The sequence below is a fragment of the Mercenaria mercenaria genome, chromosome 2 (genome assembly GCF_021730395.1).
Source record: "Mercenaria mercenaria strain notata chromosome 2, MADL_Memer_1, whole genome shotgun sequence".
Classification (NCBI taxonomy): domain Eukaryota; kingdom Metazoa; phylum Mollusca; class Bivalvia; order Venerida; family Veneridae; genus Mercenaria; species Mercenaria mercenaria.
Genome location: NC_069362.1, coordinates 63,455,345 through 63,472,930, shown reverse-complemented (window position 1 = coordinate 63,472,930; position 17,586 = coordinate 63,455,345). Strand labels below are relative to the sequence as shown.

Sequence of the window (17,586 nt, the reverse complement as noted above, 5' to 3'; positions counted from 1 at the left end):
GTGCGACCAGCATGGATCCAGACCAGCCTGCGAATCCGCGCAGTCTGGTCAGGATCCATGCTGTTCGCTAACAGTTTCTCCAATTCCAATAGGCTTTAAAAGCGAACAGCATGGAGCCTGACCAGACTGCGCGGATGCGCAGGCTGGTCTGGATCCATGCTGGTCGCAAAGTCACTATGTTGGTTTTCTCATGGCACGGCTCATATATATATACTGTTGGATAAAGTTATGACTTTGATATTGATGCACATGTAAATTTGTTGGTGCAATAATGGCTTACAGCAGTTGTTTATTAATCGCAGTATCATATGGTTGTCATCATTTATCACGATATTGACATTTTGTCAATACAGGAGAGTCAGTTATGATATATCAACAGAGGATCTCGGGATATTGATATAGACGTATTGTATAAACAAAGAAAAACAATAGTGGAAAAAATGATGATAAAGGAAATGCTATATCTCTTACAGTTCAAACATCTTTTTTATCCAATGGCAAGTGAAGGATTTTTAAAAACATGACCAGCTTATATTCAAATTATTTCCTAACTGAAAAAGTTGTCCACTTACTCATAAAGTCACCAGGAACAAAATTAATGAGAATTCATAGTTCTGCCTACTGTGGACCACCCACATGCGGAGACTGCACACATCAAGTAATGTAATGAACTGACAAAGTTTAGGAAAAGACGATATAAATAACGAATTGTGTTGTTTTTTTTCTCCTTTTTAGCTTGACTATATGAAGTAAAAGGAGAGCTGTCCTACTCGACCCGGTGTCAGCATCTTTCCACATCCCCACCTTGGTTAAAGTTTTTTTTACACTTTCTCTTTTTTCTTCTTATCTCTGTAATTACTTGATGGATTTGATTCAAACTTAAAACAATCATTCCTCATCATTACCCAAATCATCTGACATAATAATTAAGGGCCATAACTCTGGCACCAATATTTTATGATTTATCCCCCCTTTTCACTTAGATTTTCAGGTTAAAGTTTGGATGCACTTTCCCTTTATCTCTGTTATTACTGAATGGATTTGATTCAAACTTAAAATAATTGTTCAACATCATCACCTTAGCTCAGTAGAGAGAATTGTCATAGTTTGATCCCCTACAAGGTGTATGTTCTTTTTGATGATTGATAAAAGACATTGTGTCTGAAGTAATTTTCATCTTAAATTGAAAAATGACATTTAATGTTTGGTTTTGATATAATGCCAATGGTCAAACTGTGAAAAGGGGGATAAAAACTTGGCAAGGGGGGAATTTGTTATTCTGTCACATTCATGATAATTAATTTCGAAGAATACTATCAAACATGTACACAGGCAGGTGACTGCTTAAGACAAATTGTCAGTTAGGAAAGTTTGCTGACAAGCTGCTTAAGACAAGTAGCTGGTTAAAGCAAGTGGCCACTTAAAGGCAGGTTCAGCTGTATTTCGATTTTTTGAAACCATAATTTTGAAATTAAGGAAAAGTTAAGTATTATACACTAAAACAGTTAAATGAGAGAAAAGGTAAAATGTTTATGCGAAAACGCTCACTGTTTATGTCATTTGCATTTTATATTTTCAAGAATGTGGAAAATATTCATAACATAAAAAAGATACTTAATACTTGAAAAAAAAACTGAAATCATACTTTTCAGATTATGATAAGGGACACAATTTATGCATAAACAGTGGTATTTGTTTTTATAGTAAAATAACTCCCTCTTTCAAAAAATGATTGCAGATGTAATTTTTTAAAGAAGCATTGAAAAACTAAAAATTGACTTTCATTGATTTGGATATATATTTTGGAGAATTGAGTATCTCTTTTGACAGAAACTGCTCCAGATGTAATACTGTTTATAACATTCTTGTATACTGGTACTTTGAAGAAAAGCTGCAGAATTTGGCACATCTTGAAATTGATTATAACGATTTTGCATGTGTTACAATTAATTCAGTAAGCAGAGTGTAAATTGTTTAGAAATTCAAGCATCCATTATTCATATGTTTATTATATGCCAGACGTTCCGTAAACGTTACCCTGCTAGATTTCTAAAATGGACTGGTCCATTATTCAATTTTGGCAGTACCACTTATTTATCAAAGGGGTGTTCACTGAAAATTTACTGACTGAATAGCGAACAGTGCAGACCATGATCAGCTTGCACATCCGTGCAGACTGATCTTGGGCTGTACTGGTCGCAAATGCAGATTCACTTGCCGCCAGCAAGCTAATGGTTAAACAAGAAAAACATCATTTTTGGATGATTTTCAGAATATGTGAGCCGTGCCATGAGAAAACCAACATAGTGGCTTTGCGACCAGCATGGATCCAGACCAGCCTGCGCATCCGCACAGTCTGGTCAGGATCCATGCTGTTCGCTTTTAAAGCCTATTGGAATTGGAGAGACTGATAGCGAACAGCATAGATCCTGACCAGACTGCGCGGATGCGCAGGCTGGTCTGGATCCATGCTGGTCGCAAAGCCACTATGTTGGTTTTCTCATGGCACGGCTCATTTTACCAATGGTTTATGTCATAAAATGCCCTCACTGATGTGGGTTCAGGCCTCACTCAGGGCGTTGAATTTTTCATGTGAGGAAGCCATCCAGCTGGCTTACGGAAGGTCAGTGGTTCTACCTAGGTGCCCGCTCGTGATGAAATAATGCACGGAAGGGCACCTGGGGTCTTCCTCCACCATCAAAGCTGGAAAGTCGCCATATGACCTATAATTGTGTCGGTGCGATGTTAAACCCAACGAAAAAGTAAAAAAAAAATGAAAAAAAAAATGATTGGCAGTTAGTTTAAACGAGAATACATTTGTCTGCTACACCTACGAAATTATGTAAAGTTGACTTTCTGTCAGTCTTTCAATTCGGATACTAAAATATGAATTGATATAAATGCAACTATAATGTAAAAACTTGATACTCTGCGTGAAGTGAAACCTTTGCACTTTATATTAAATATAACAGACAGTTTTAAGGGTTTAAAAAATGTCTGTATTTACCAAAACCTTAGAGTCTCCATTTGATTAAAAGCTTTTGGCAGTGATTCTTAAGAAATGATATATCCCAAACTGATTATATTGTTTGATGTGAAGGAATTTTAGCACAAGGGCACAGCCCGAGTATTACCATAATACCAGTATGCATCTAAATGACCAAAGTTTTGAAGAGAAAATCACTGCTTGAGATATATTTTTTGATACTACTATCATGGTATCAAGGATTACTATGTACATCCATGACAACATCTACCAAATTTCTTTTTGTATTTTGTTGGGTTTTCTCTTCCTGCATGCTGGAATGAAATTTGAAGCTGTGATGTAATGATTTTGATGTACAAACATTGAATTGTTTAGTGCACTGTTTCGGTTTTCTTTGTTTTAAAGGTAAACAGATTGAGTCATGTTAGAGTGAACTAGCTTTTAAGAAATGTGCTCATTTGGACGACAAATAATCACAGAAAATACCTGAAGTCATAGAATGTGAATACAGTTATCTTTCACAAAATCTGAACAATCCTTAAACATTGTTTTATCCATGACCTTGTTGCACTGTCAGTTATTATGTGCCATTTTTGCTAAAAAAAAATTTGCTTTTTTTACAGATGGCGAGCTTGAGGTACTCAAGGACAACAATGTGTTGGGAAAGATGGCAGCGGGACGTGCATTTGGTGAACTGGCTATACTGTATAATTGTACCAGAACTGCTTCCGTCAGAGGTATATAGATATAGTTAGCAGTTTTAATCTCAGCGGAAACGGTCAAGAACAAGATGAAATTGTGATCATTGTAAATGGGAAGTTTGATCAGAAAACTGGAATTTTGAGAGTGACTTGTGACAGTTTTAGGCTCACATGAGCACAAAGTGCTCAAGGTGAGCTATTGTGATCACTCTCTGTCCATCTTTGCACGTGTGGTGTGTCCTTAACAGTTTGAATGTTGACGCTCTAGAGGCGATACTTTAGCCTAATCTTAATGAAACTTGGCCAGAATATTACATGGATACAATCTGGGTCATCTCTGGTGAAAATCTAGATCACTAGGTCAGTTAATAGGAAAACCTTGTTTACAGTCTAGAGGCCACATTTTCTAAATTATCTTTCTGAAACTTTGTCAGAATGTTTGTCTCTATAATCTCTAGGATAAGATAAAAACTAGATTCCCATGGGTAAAAAAACTAGGTCACAAGGTCAAATCACCTTGTTAACACTCTAGAAGCCATATTTTCTGTCTGATCTTCTTAAAGCTTTCACAGATTGTTTGTCTTTATGTACTAAAGGTCGATTTTAAAATTGGGTTACCAGAGTTTAAAAAACTAGGTCACTAGGTTAAATCCTTGAAAAAATCTTGTTAACACTCTAAAGGCCACATTTTTTGTTTGATCTTCTTAAAACTTTGTCAAAATATTTGTGTCTATGAAAGCTAAGTCAAATTTAAAACTGAATTACCTTTAAGGTAAAAAAACTAGGTCACTAGTTTAAATCATTGAAAAATCTTGTTAATACACTAAAGGCCACATTTTCTCAGTGATCTTCTTAAAACTTTGTCAAAATGTTTGTGGCTATTAAAGCTAGTTCAAGTTTAAAACTGGATTACCTTAGGTCAAAAATAATAGAAGAAACCTTGCTAACATTATAGAGACCACATTTTCTGTTCCATCTTCTTAAAATTTTCTTAGCATGTTTGTTTCTATGAACTAAATGTCTAGTTCAAAACTGGGTTATCTGAGGTCGAAAAGTAGGTCATTAGGTCAAATCACAGAAAAACCTGTGTAACACTTTCTGTTTGATCTTCTTAAAACTTTTTCAGAATGTTTGTCTCTATGAAAGCTAGATAAAGTTCAAAACTAGGATGCATGAGGTCAGAAACTAGGCCACTAGGTCAAAACATGGAAATACAATGTTACTTTGAAGAGGCCATATTTTCAGATGTTTGGAAGACCAGTGTGCCATGCTAAATGCCAAATGCTGAATGACATCTACTTAATGTCAAATTGACTGTCAAGCAGTAATTATCAAACAATAAATGCTAAATGTTAATAGCAAAATGCGTAACAATAAATGCAGAATTGTTATTGCTATTAGTGCTAATTCAAATATCAGTAATTGTTGATGAATGCAGCCTTTAAAGTAGTCATTGGCCTTGTTTACATAATTTTGTCTCTGTTGAAAACTTTTTTCCAAATTTTGGCCCCATGACCCCATGACCCAATGATCTTCAAATCAGAGTGGTAGAACAATTTATATGTTTTCAAATAATTGTACCCCTGGACAACAAAGTTGTATAGGGGTGTATACTGGTTTTAGGTTGTCTGTTTTTCCTTCCGTCTGTCTGTCCGAGCTCACATTTGCATACTTAGATGGCTATAGGAACAATAGGTAACTGTACTTTTTCTTTGATGTCATTCATTCTGTAAGGCTTTTATGTGGCTATTTTTCTCTTACGTGGCTAAAAGAACAATAGAGAGAACAAAAGAATAGCCACATAAGTATCCATATGTAGGAACGTCCATAGACACAATCTTGTGCGCACCATCTCTCCTCATCTCCTTGACACAATTTAATGAAACTTCACACAAGTGATCAGTAACAACAGTAGTTGTGCATTGGGATTGTTAGGTTCTTTCAGAACAAAAATTTATAGAGTTATGGGACTTTGTTTTTTGTTACTATACTATATACATAGACACAATCTTGTGCGCACCATCTCTCCTCATCCCCTTGCCACAATTTAATGAAACTTCACACAAGTGATTAGTAACAACAGTAGTTGTGCTTAGAAAAATTTTTTGCAGAGTTACGGGACTTCATTTTTCGTTACTATACTATATACATAGACACAATCTTGTGCGCGCCATCTCTCCTCATCCCCTTGACACAATTTAATGAAACTTCACACAGGTGATCAGTAACAACAGTAGTTGTGCATGGGGCATGTTAGGTTCTTTCAACAACAAAAATTGCAGAATTATGGGACTTCGTTTCTTGTTAACATACTATGTACATACAGTCTGCATATGCAATCTTGTGTGCGCTTAATCTTCTGAACCCTTGCACACAATTTAATGATCGAGCTTCACACAAGTGATCAGTACCAACCACCAACCCTAGTTGTGCATGTTGCATGTTACGTTCTTTTAGATAAATATTCTGCGCAGTTATGGGACTTTGTTTTTTGTTACTATACTGTATACATACAGTCTATATATATACAGTCCACATAATTATGCAATCTTGTGTGCGTCAAATTGCAATGTACTGTGTCATTGGGGGGGGGGGGGGGGGGGTCATTCATTATCTTTAGTGATAGCTCTAGTTACAGTATACTTTATTAATATGACCAATCTCTAATTAAAAGTTATATTCATTAGTGTTAGATTATGCAGATCATTAACTTATTTGAAATTTATCATTTGGAAATAAGCATTAGCTGTAATGCATATATAGCATTTGGTATGTAGCATTTAGCATTAAGTAATTAGAATTTAGCAATAAGTAATTGGCATTCAAGGAATAAATATTTGTTATGAAGCATCTGGCAATTAGCAAGCTGCAACGGCCTTTCATATGGACATTCCTTACTATAAATATGCCATTTACTGGCAGTAATGCAACGTTATACAGAGAAAGTAATTTGCTGTCTGCCGCAAACATCTTATATTGTATTCTTTATGAATACAACCGATCTCTTAGTATAATTTGAAACTCATATTGCTTGTGTCTGCATTTTGTGATTATACATACATAATTTCATCTTGTAAGTGTTAGAAACTTTTCTGTTTTCCGACAGGTTATCTGAAAATGCCCATCAAAAGTAGACATAAATCAGAACTTTTTGCAGTTTTCAGTAATGGTCTCCTCTTGCAGATGTTGTGATATCTTTATTGTTGTCTGAGGAAATGCCATTGTAAGAACATAATTGCATTGCTTTTATGTGCACTTCTCTATAGAAAGCTATTAAACTCTAAAGTTACACGATCATATGAGCCGCACCATGAGAAAACCAACATAGTGCATTTGCGACCAGCATGGATCCAGACCAGCCTGCACATCCGCACAGTCTGATCAGGATCCATGCTGTTCGCTAACGGTTTCTCTAATTGCAATAGATTTTGAAAGCGAACAGCATGGATCCTGACCAGACTGCCTGGATGCGCAGGCTGGTCTGGATCCATGCTGGTCGCAAATGCATTATGTTGGTTTTCTCATGGCGTGGCTCATATATCAGTCTGTTACAAAATTGCAATTTCTTTTCCCAATGATAATAATATTGTAGTAAGTCTCTCTGCAATATTATATAAATATCACAATGTGCTTTATGTTCATAGCGGATATTGTAAAAGTGAGAAATATATTTTACCACTGTCATCAATGTCCGTTATATTAGGCTGTGCAGCAAATAACAGAACTTCAGAAGAAAGTAAACAATGAAAATGTTTTGCTGCATAGTATCACTGTTACATTACATGAAACTATATTTGAGCATTGCCATGAGAAAACCAACATAGTGGGTTTGCGACCAGCATGGATCCAGACCAGCCTGCGCATATGCGCAGTCTTTTTAAGCCTTTTAAAGCCAATTGCAATTAGAGAAACCTTTAGAGAACAGCATGGATCCTGACCAGACTGCGCGGATGTGCAGGCTGGTCTGGATCCATGCTTGTCGCAAACCCACTATGTTGATTTTCTCATGGCGTGGCTCAATTAATTTTCCTGAACTATTTTAGCGGCATTGACTAGTACTTCCTTTTTAATAAACAGATTTCCTTTTTAGGAAAAAAAATAAACATTGTTTTCATTCTATACAAAACATACAGTGAATAATTATAAATATGTTAATTTTCTTAGCGCAATTGTGATGGAAGTTGCAAGCTAATTTGAACCACTCTGAAGTCTGCTTCTTGGAAAAACAAGTACCGATGTCATATGAGAAGACGTGGTCATGACCACAGTGGGACTCGAACCCATGATCCCTTGGTTTAGCGGCCAGCACTTTCACCATAAGCGCGGTTCATATAAGCTTTTAACTTCGTTACTGTGGTTTTCCACTGGCCGTCTTTTCTTTAAGCAGCTCTGGCTCAAGACTTCTAAACCATTGAAAGTGACTGCTTGCTAAAGTACATTAACAGGAAAGACACGTGAAGATGCACTGTGAAAACAATCAGAATTATGTGCCTTTAAACTAAGCTATTTCAAGGAAAGTCGTACAGTTTGCTGAGCAAGCCCTAGAAATATTGAAGGATATCATTTTGTTGTCATCCTCAAAATAGTTTGGCTCTGTTCAGTAATTTTATGTAATATTGATGTAGCGAGCTGCCAGTTTAAGGAGCTTCGTCATGCATAACAAGTCATTTTTGGGGAAAAATAGTTATGTAATGTTGTAATCATTCTGTGTAATTTTCCTAATTTTGATGTATGAACAGACCCAAAGACATAACGTTTAGTAAAAGATATCTGCTGTTTTTGCATTTTGAGAGATTTTTTTTAAAAACGCCATTTTGTTTATGTGTTTGGTGAAACTTTTAGATTGCACCTGCAATCTTATGAAAAGGCTGCCTTTAATATCATTACACCAGTGTCATTTATCAGAAAATAAATGTTTTATTTTCCATACAAAATACATGTACATAGTAAATGTAAATCTTGCTTGCTTATCGATGCAGGACATTATAGTGTATGAGCTATTTTTGATTTACAATATCTTTGAAAATGTTGCAATACTATAAAATGATAGGCAAGAAAAATGATCTAACATATGTCTGCCTGAGTCTTGCTAGGGTTTTCCCAACCCTCTGGACAGAATGGAGAAAATAACCTTGCTAGTGCTTGGTTTTCCATTCTTTTATGTCCATCAGGTTTGGGAAAGCCATGTCTTACATTGACAGTCATATATGCATGATCTTTATAATCTTGCATTGAGTAAAATACATTTTTCCCAAAGAATTATGAAAATAAAGACTTAACTTAAAATTTTAAGATTTATATTGAGATGCAGTTAGATTATATATATCAACTGGTATATAATTATACTACAATATTGTTAGATTCAGTCACATTGTTGTATTGCTTATTGCAAACATTTTTAATTTCTGATAGTTGTACATAATGGAAAGTCAGGGCCTATCTTATATACAAATATTAAATAGATTTCCTATTCTTCCTACAGCTGTGACAGATGTGAAAGTATGGGTGCTGGATCGGAGAATCTTTCAAGCTATTATGATGAAAACTGGTCTTCAGAGACAAGAAGAAAATGTTAACTTTCTCAAAAGGTATTTCATGCAGAAGTTATCTTCCTATTATTACATTGATGCCTGTTGCCATGGTAATAAATGTTAGATTCCCAGAGGCTTAGATTAGAAACAGAAAAGAGACAGCCATGAAAATTTAAGAACTAAAATATATTATCATTTTGACTTACAGCCCTTGGCCTAGTTGTTCAAAACTTCAACAGGCGGTTAAGTTAACGGCAAATTAACTTTAAGGGTAACATTTTTCGACGTTTTAGAAGATTTAGAAAAACAAATGTATGACTTAAGAAGTATGAACATGGAAAAATCTTTACAATAGAATCAAAACATCATACTAGTGTTTTCCACCAAGTCTTGTATTTTGAATCAAAATTTAATTAGCTGTTATAGGTTTAACAGCTTGTTAAAGTTTCAAACAACTGGACTCATTTTGTTAAACTTGTGTTGCTTATTAGTGGCATTTATGATAAAATTTCAAATTACCTTAATTGGGTTTAAGGAATATATTTGGCATAGTTGTGATTTATGCAAATTCGCAAGTTTAGACCTCAAACATCTGATTGGTCGATCCGTAACTAGGTTTTGAAATTGACCAATGGTGTAAGAATGCATTTTTTGACTGGTCAATATAAACTCAATGTCATTACCTTTAGAGCAACTTTTTGATCATATCTATTAAAAAGATAGCAATGATAGTGGTCCAAGGTCAGATTCCGTAACTTTTCACTCCTAATTCAATATTAGATTGCAAGTTAGTCATTCAGGAATAAATCTGTTGACTGTTAACTTGAGTGCTGTGTAATAGCTAGGACCTGTTATACACTTCCTATAAACATGCTGATATGTCTGCACAGGAAGCAATCAGTAGAAACATTATCTTGTCTAAATTACTTTTGATCTCCATACCATTTCTGATCAGCATTTTATTTCTGTAATGAAAGTCTGTTGTACTAAATATGTGTTACATGAGATGACACTGTAACTTGTTGTAGCTTCCTATACTTTCTTGCATGCCCGAAAGGATTTTCCCGTGCTTTTCTGGTGCTAGAAAAACTCATCTTACACCCAGGGGTGTAAGATGACTCGCATGCTATAATTAATGAATGAATGCATAAATTCATACGCTGTTATAACAAAATAGCGCCTTAAAGAAAAACCTTCGTTTTTCTTTATATCTTCTACAAATATTAATTGAAGAATAATGCATGCAAGAAAAAGAATCAATCACTGGCAGCGGGTAAAGGTGGGAATATCCGGCACTCGGGTAACTGTTTAGGCAGTAACTTTGCAGGAGCCTCGTTACCGGCGAAACAGTTACCCTTGTGCTGGATATTCCCGTCTTTACCAGCAGCCAGTGAAAGATTCATATAGTCTTAGGGGGATGAGGGGTGTTGCACATCTCATTATCGCTCATGAATATACTCAAACCAAATCTGCTATTATATTACTTGGTTTTGTTCTTAATGATGCTTCCAAAGGATCTTTCCACAGATTTTTTAAGGTCTTACCTATATAAAGCCTTCTGTTAACAAAAAAGGGCTACTGGTACATAAAAATTGTTTTATGCAAAGAAACATATAAGGGCTGTAACGAGTATCTGAGTACTCGGATATCCACGAGTTTGACCAAAAGTTTGAGTACGGATATTCGTCATTGTCAAGATCGTTGGATCGCGATCTTTTTCATTAATACATGCAATATGTATAATTCTATCAATAAAACTAAATTAAAGCCACATTAAATGTCTTTAATGAATTTTCTTGCACATCTAAGACGATTACGCGTTGTCAGATTCTAAACCGGATGTAAACAAATGTCTTAGGTAGAGTTAGCATCGGTCTTATATTCGAACTAAAATTAATATGAAATCTGTCAAAACAGTGAATAAACATTTATCATTTAAGTAATTAAATTCAATAAAAAGTTAGATACGAAATCCCTGTCCAAAAAAATAAAATTTTCTTATCAAAAAATACGGAACTGTTACTAAATATTGTGATATTAATGACCGACGTCATATCGTTCATCTGCAAGAATGGCCGAACATTACAGAAGTCCACCCGTGAAACCTGACTTTAATTAATGAGAAAAACATTAAACATAGGTCAAAACTATTAAACTGAGCACCATGAGAACTGCAAATTTAGATTCCGTAAAGAAAAAAGTACAAAAATAACAGGCTTGCATTTTTGTATCATTATAAGTTGTTGCTGATGATCCGTGGTTCGATCTGTGAATCGTAAGCCCCGACTCGCGGATCGGATCGGATCGCCACTTGTCTGAAGATCCACAGCCCTAAAACATATATCGCCACCTTCAGCTGAAGCAGACTACTGTACAAGCACTTATTTTCGGTGGGTCAAAATTTTGCGTATGTTTGAGAGGTTTAATATTTGCGAAATTGTAAAAATGGTATATTCTACTGGAATTTAAATTATACTAATGGTGAATATTTACATGAGGATTAATTTCGCGAGACGAATATAGCGAAAATTAAACCCTTGCAAAAATTTCTGCTGTTAGGGTATTGTGCGGCTACATAAAGGATGGTCATTGAAGGTTGAAATTTCTAATTATTGTCTTCTATCAAAATACAATTTGAAGGAAGTAATAAGAATTATTTCAGGATTTATCTCAGATTCCATCAAAGAGGAAAATTAAACAACTCAGAAAGGTTTGAAGAGAGATTTCTCTAGAAATTTCAGTTATTTTGATAAACACTTAGGAGGTAATTTGTCACACAAAATGTTTTTGTCTGTGAATTTTCTATCTTACTCTGCAATTGTCACAAATCACGTTGTTGATTTTAATTTTCTAATATTGAAATGTTAGGGGATTGTTTATGCTAGGAAACATAATTTAATGAGAACTGATGATCTGAAAGCATATATAAGAATTTATTGCAGTTATTGAAATTTCTACTGACTTGACAATATTTCGCACAGCAATTACGTAAAAACATACTTCTGTGACTGGTTGGAATCCATCACTTGTTCTGTTCCTTGCAAAATTGTTAGTGTTTTCTTAAATTACAACAAACAAAATTGACATAAAGAATTGTCTGCCTCATTTTATAACAAAAACAGAAGTGCTGTTTCCTTATACACAGGAAGGGCTGTATTATGTTATGACGCCTGAGTGTTCATCCATCCGTTAGCAATTTCTTGTCCACTCTGTAACTCCTGAACCCCCAGAAGGACTTCTAAGAAACTTGACACAAATATTTACTAGATCGAGAAACATGCAGAATGCATGTTTTGGATGGCCCTCTTCAAAGTCAAGGTCACTTTTAGGGGTCATGACTTTGTTTCGTGTCCGCACTGTAACTGAGGACTTCAACTGCTTGAAGGATTTTAAAGAAACTTGGCACAAAATGTTTGCCACATTGAGACGACATGCAGAGTGCATGTTTCGGATGGCTTGCTTCAAGGTCAGGGTCACATTTAGGGGTCAAAGGTTATACCTTTCGGCATATATTGCTCCGCATTGCGGTGCTCTTGTTTCAGTTTTAAAATTGTACAAGAAACATGTACAATATGACATTCCGCCATTACAAAACATTAGCATTACTAAGCATCCACTGTCTATCGTATTTCAACATTGGCATATAAAACTGATATAAAATAGTAAGAGATTAGAAGAAATATCAGTCTGGAAAGATATTCTGTATTCCCAGAAGTCTTCTAATACTTTTTTACCCAAGATTGATGAAAGATATTATTTCCCGTCTGCAGACTTTGCAAAATTGGTGAATATAGTCTTAATATTAGTTTGTGGAAAATCTGATTGGTTGTAATATATATATATGCTATAAAACATACCAACAAATGTGAATATTATCATAGGTATTGATAGAAAAAAGTAGAAAATTATGTCATTGGCCGAAATGATTGGTCATTTTGGATAACATATTTTGTGAGAAACAACATTCATTCATGTAAAAGAAATATTTTGCTACTATACTTGTTGAGATTCTAAATGGTACCTGATTTATAGCAATATACCTGTAATCAAGAAGAGTTGTTGCAAAATAAAATACTGAGAATATCTTTTTATGCTTTCCGAAGTGGAAGACCAGGGAGGCATATTATAGTGTTTGAAAAGCCTCCCAGACCTTCTGTCACATTTGTTCATGTACTCAACTCCTCCTACAGTTTCCATCCAATTGAAATGAAACTTGATATACACCATAAACAGGACATGCGCTTATTATTGGCACTTTTTTGTTCGATTATTTTAGTTATAAAAAATTGGCCCTTTTTTGGACCTCAAAATATTGCAAAGGCATCAGAACAATGTTTACAAATTACTGCACACATAATATGAATAGAAACAGCCAGACACTTGCTGAATTTTTTTAAGTCTGGTCCCCAAACTTAAAGAATACCTGGATCGCAGTTAATATTGCAAATTTCAACAATAAGAATAGCTGCAAGTAATTGTGCAGATATTGAAATATTAATGTCATTTCTTGAAGTAAATAATGGGGAATGTGATATCATTGAAATGTTTAATATGACTTCCTGAAAGAAATTATGGGGAAATTATGAGGAACCTGGTAACAGATCAATGGTTTAAATTGAACATTCTTATAATTTAGATAAGAAGTGCAGTAATATGAACAATGATGGATCATATTCCATGTGGATTTAATTATTCCCCCCTCCCTTCCCCGCCTACAAGTGATTTACGTAATGGCAGACATAGAGAATATTGAGTTACAGTCTTTCTAAATGACTCTTCTTAGAACAGTCCCTTGGGTTCAGGTAGACAGTAACCTGAATATTCTATTAACCAAGCTACATAAACTTGCATTTAATGCTTATTCTCTTGAAACATAGTGTCATTGTTATTTTTATTTCAGTGTATGAATCCATGTGTTGTTTGGTTTAAGTCTACATGTCGCAAATTAATCCTTGAAAATAATAGACAAAGATCATTTAAAAATATAATTTTTCATCATTTAAATGAATTTTGATCAAGAATGTTAAAATTTTTGAATTGACATGGCAGATTATTTTTTGCGAAATATATGCAGTGGTAGGATAAACTTTCTTTCTGACTTAAGTCATACAATATGCTTTATTTATCCCTTACCAGTGGAGCACCAGAAGGGACTATATGAATGCCCTCCATCTGCAAATCTGGATCCTCAGCAATTACTCAAAAAGTATTTAAGCTAGGTTAATAAAACTGGGTAGGTGAATAAAGGGCAGTAATATGTAGATTATGCACATACATGACTTATGCTTGTAGGTCATAGGTCAAGGTCACTTATGAAGGTCAAGTAAAAATTGTTTCCACTCCATATGCGCCAACTTTTATATGCATTGATGGAATATTTTAGTGCTACACTCAAACATTACCCATGATGAGATGTGTCAACACATGACCTATGCTTGTTGGTTAAAGGTCAAGGTCACTGTTTAAGGTCAAGTAAAGATTTGTTTCCACTCTTTAACTTTTAAATGCATTGAAGGATTTTCTTACCACTGCAAGCAAATGTTCTTTGTGACCAGAAAATATGTCTCATACATGACCTATGCTTGATGATCAAAGGTCAAGGTCACAATATTGCCATTCATCAATTTTAAGGTTATACTCATGACAGAAGCTTGAGGTTTTGGACCTTGAACCACTGATGTTGGTTTCAGAATATTGAAAAGAAGCAAAATAGTGTGAAAATTGAAACTGCAATGCTGCTGAAAACTCTCAATAAAATAAAAAATGTTAGCAAACTTATTAAAGGATCAATGGTTTCCATTGAAAATTCTTTAATATGAGAAAATTTATACAGCACTTTCAGCAAGAAATTGAATTTTATGTAAATTTGATTAAATTGACTGGGAATGAGCAACCAAACATTTCTTCTTTTTTTTGACAGCAATTTGATATATTTTGATTTAGTATCATTAGCAGCTATTCAAGTTCTTTGAAATTTATGTAAATTCAGTATTCCACATGCTTCGTAATAATACAAAAAAAATTAAGTTCCTCTTTCTTAATAAAATTGTATGATCATTCCCAAAATTAAACAGGAATTTACTGAATTAAACTGATAAACACCAAAATTATTTGATTAAAGTATTGATTTGATGTCATTCTCGTAGATTTTGCTGAAGCCTTTCAACAAATTCCCATACTGACAGATCATTTACAATCTTTGTTACTACTGAATCATTATGAATTTTTCATATTTATATTCAATATGTATATTTAGTGAATAAATAAAATTAATACTTTCATATTTTAACCCTTACCCTTAATGAACTTGTCCATCTTTCAATTTGGACAGTACCATTAACTCTTTAAAGGGGAACTTACCAAAAAGATACTGACTGAATGGCAAACAGTACAGATCTTGATCAGACTGCACAGATATGCAGGCACAAAGGCAGAATCAGTCATGCTCAGCATGATACGAGTTAAAAGAGGAAGATGACAGTTTCTAAATAAAATGTATACATGAAGCAGCATGCAGGTCCAAGTATGCCTATGATTTAAACTAGTACGAAATCTATAGAATACTCTTAATGAATGGCAGGCCAGTCAATAGTATGGATAATAGCTATAATAAGTAACACCCAGAATGTCTTGCATTTAAGTCTGACAGTCTCGTTATTGTAACACTATAACCAGATAATGTTACTCGGGGCGGTAGATGATGAACGAAGCCAGTCATATTTTGTTTCGTTTTTGTATTGATTCTCCCATTAAGCTTCCATTACTGAGAAAAAAATCACAAAATTAATGTCCAGTAGGCAAGTATGATATAAAACTTTTATCTCGTAGCGTTTATTTTATTTCCAAATACAGCAACCTCAGAAATTAAAAAAAAAACTCTCCTTATGTATATTTGTTTGTTTACGATTTGATATATATATTAGACACAAAACATTTCGGGCTAAAAAGTAAAAAATTCCAAGTATTGGAGGTGATAAAAAATCTTAAATTGTCGGAAAAATTGGATTAACAAGTATCATGCTGGACACTATTGATTCTGCCTTTGCGACCAGTGCAGATAATGATCAGCCTGTACATCCATGCAGTCTGATCAAGATCAGCACTGTTCGCTATTCAGTCAGTATATTTTTAGTAATTACCCCTTTTAACAGTTAATGGTGCTGTCCAAACTGAAATATTGACAAGTTCATTATAGAAATTTAGCAGGATAAAGGATAAGTTATTACGATTATTTTATTATTTTGCTTGCAATATGCTTTTGGCTGATTTCAATCTCTTGGGTTCAGTACATTTGTGATAAGAAACAAGCTAAAAAACAATTGATATACAGTCTAATGATGCAGTTCTATTTTTGAAGTGCGCATGAATTGTAGCTTAAAAGTTTGCGCCTGATTTCATTTCCAAGTGTTTATTTTAAGCTTTTGCAGAAAAGCAGGATATGCAGCCACTAATGACACGAGGATGCTGTAATCTAGATTTAAAGACTACCATGATGCATCAGTTCCTTCGTTTTAAATTTACTTAATTACGTGAAAAGGAGGTATTTCATGACAGTTCCCTGTGGATTCAAGCCTCTGTTGAATTAGATTTAAATTTCTGTAGCTGTTTTAAAAAAAAATCTATTTTAGGAAGAATATTGTATGTACAGACTTTTAAGGAACTTTTATCAAAAAGAAATTAAAGAGTTACAAAAATTATGGAGAGGAAATTGCTGTTATTTGTTAATAATGCTGTTGAAATGTATCATTTTGTAAGTTTAGAACATCCAGAAACAAAGCAGTGTCATTTCCCGTTTTATTTAATTTATGTGAAACTCTTGTTAAAAAAACAGTAGGTCTTTATTATATACCCACCAATTTTTGTTTGTGGGAGGCTACATAGGCTGTTCCATCAGTCCCTGTGATGACCTGTCCCATCTCTGGAACCCATACAAATATCAGCTGAAACTTAAAAGATGTTTTCAAGATCATAAGACAAGTTCACATACCAGGTTCCATAACCTTTCCTATTTTCACATGGAAATTTTCCTGAAATTGACATTTCGTTCAGTGTTTCTGAAACCTGTTCACACATTAAAATTTTGATTGAATCTTCATGCAAACCTTTGAGACTATAAAGTAATTTTACATATCAAGTTCCATAATTGTTTTATTTTGACAGAATTATTCTTCTATTGTACATTGAAAATATGGCATCATTGTTCATTGAAACTTCAAAAGCAAGTTGTAAGGATCATAAGTCAAGTTCACAAAGTAGTTATAATTTTTACCAGAAGCATGACATTGTTGTCAAAATGGATGTTCAATTTATTTGCGTTAGTGTGTCTGTGCATCTAATGGATATTGTCTGCTCAGTTAAACTTTGACAT

The 17,586-nt window shown here is 34.3% G+C and overlaps 1 protein-coding gene across 8 annotated transcripts in view; it reads left to right on the top strand.

The window, feature by feature from the left end:
* LOC123564110 (cGMP-dependent protein kinase 1-like) overlaps nt 1-17,586 on the top strand; it is a 316,502-nt gene that overhangs the window by 234,123 nt on the left and 64,793 nt on the right. For all 8 annotated transcript variants that reach the window (XM_053536740.1, XM_053536742.1, XM_053536739.1 and 5 more), the window contains 2 exons: nt 3,610-3,723; nt 9,170-9,275. In XM_053536740.1, coding sequence (XP_053392715.1) covers nt 3,610-3,723; nt 9,170-9,275 — 220 coding nt within the window. The remainder of the gene's footprint in view (nt 1-3,609; nt 3,724-9,169; nt 9,276-17,586) is intronic.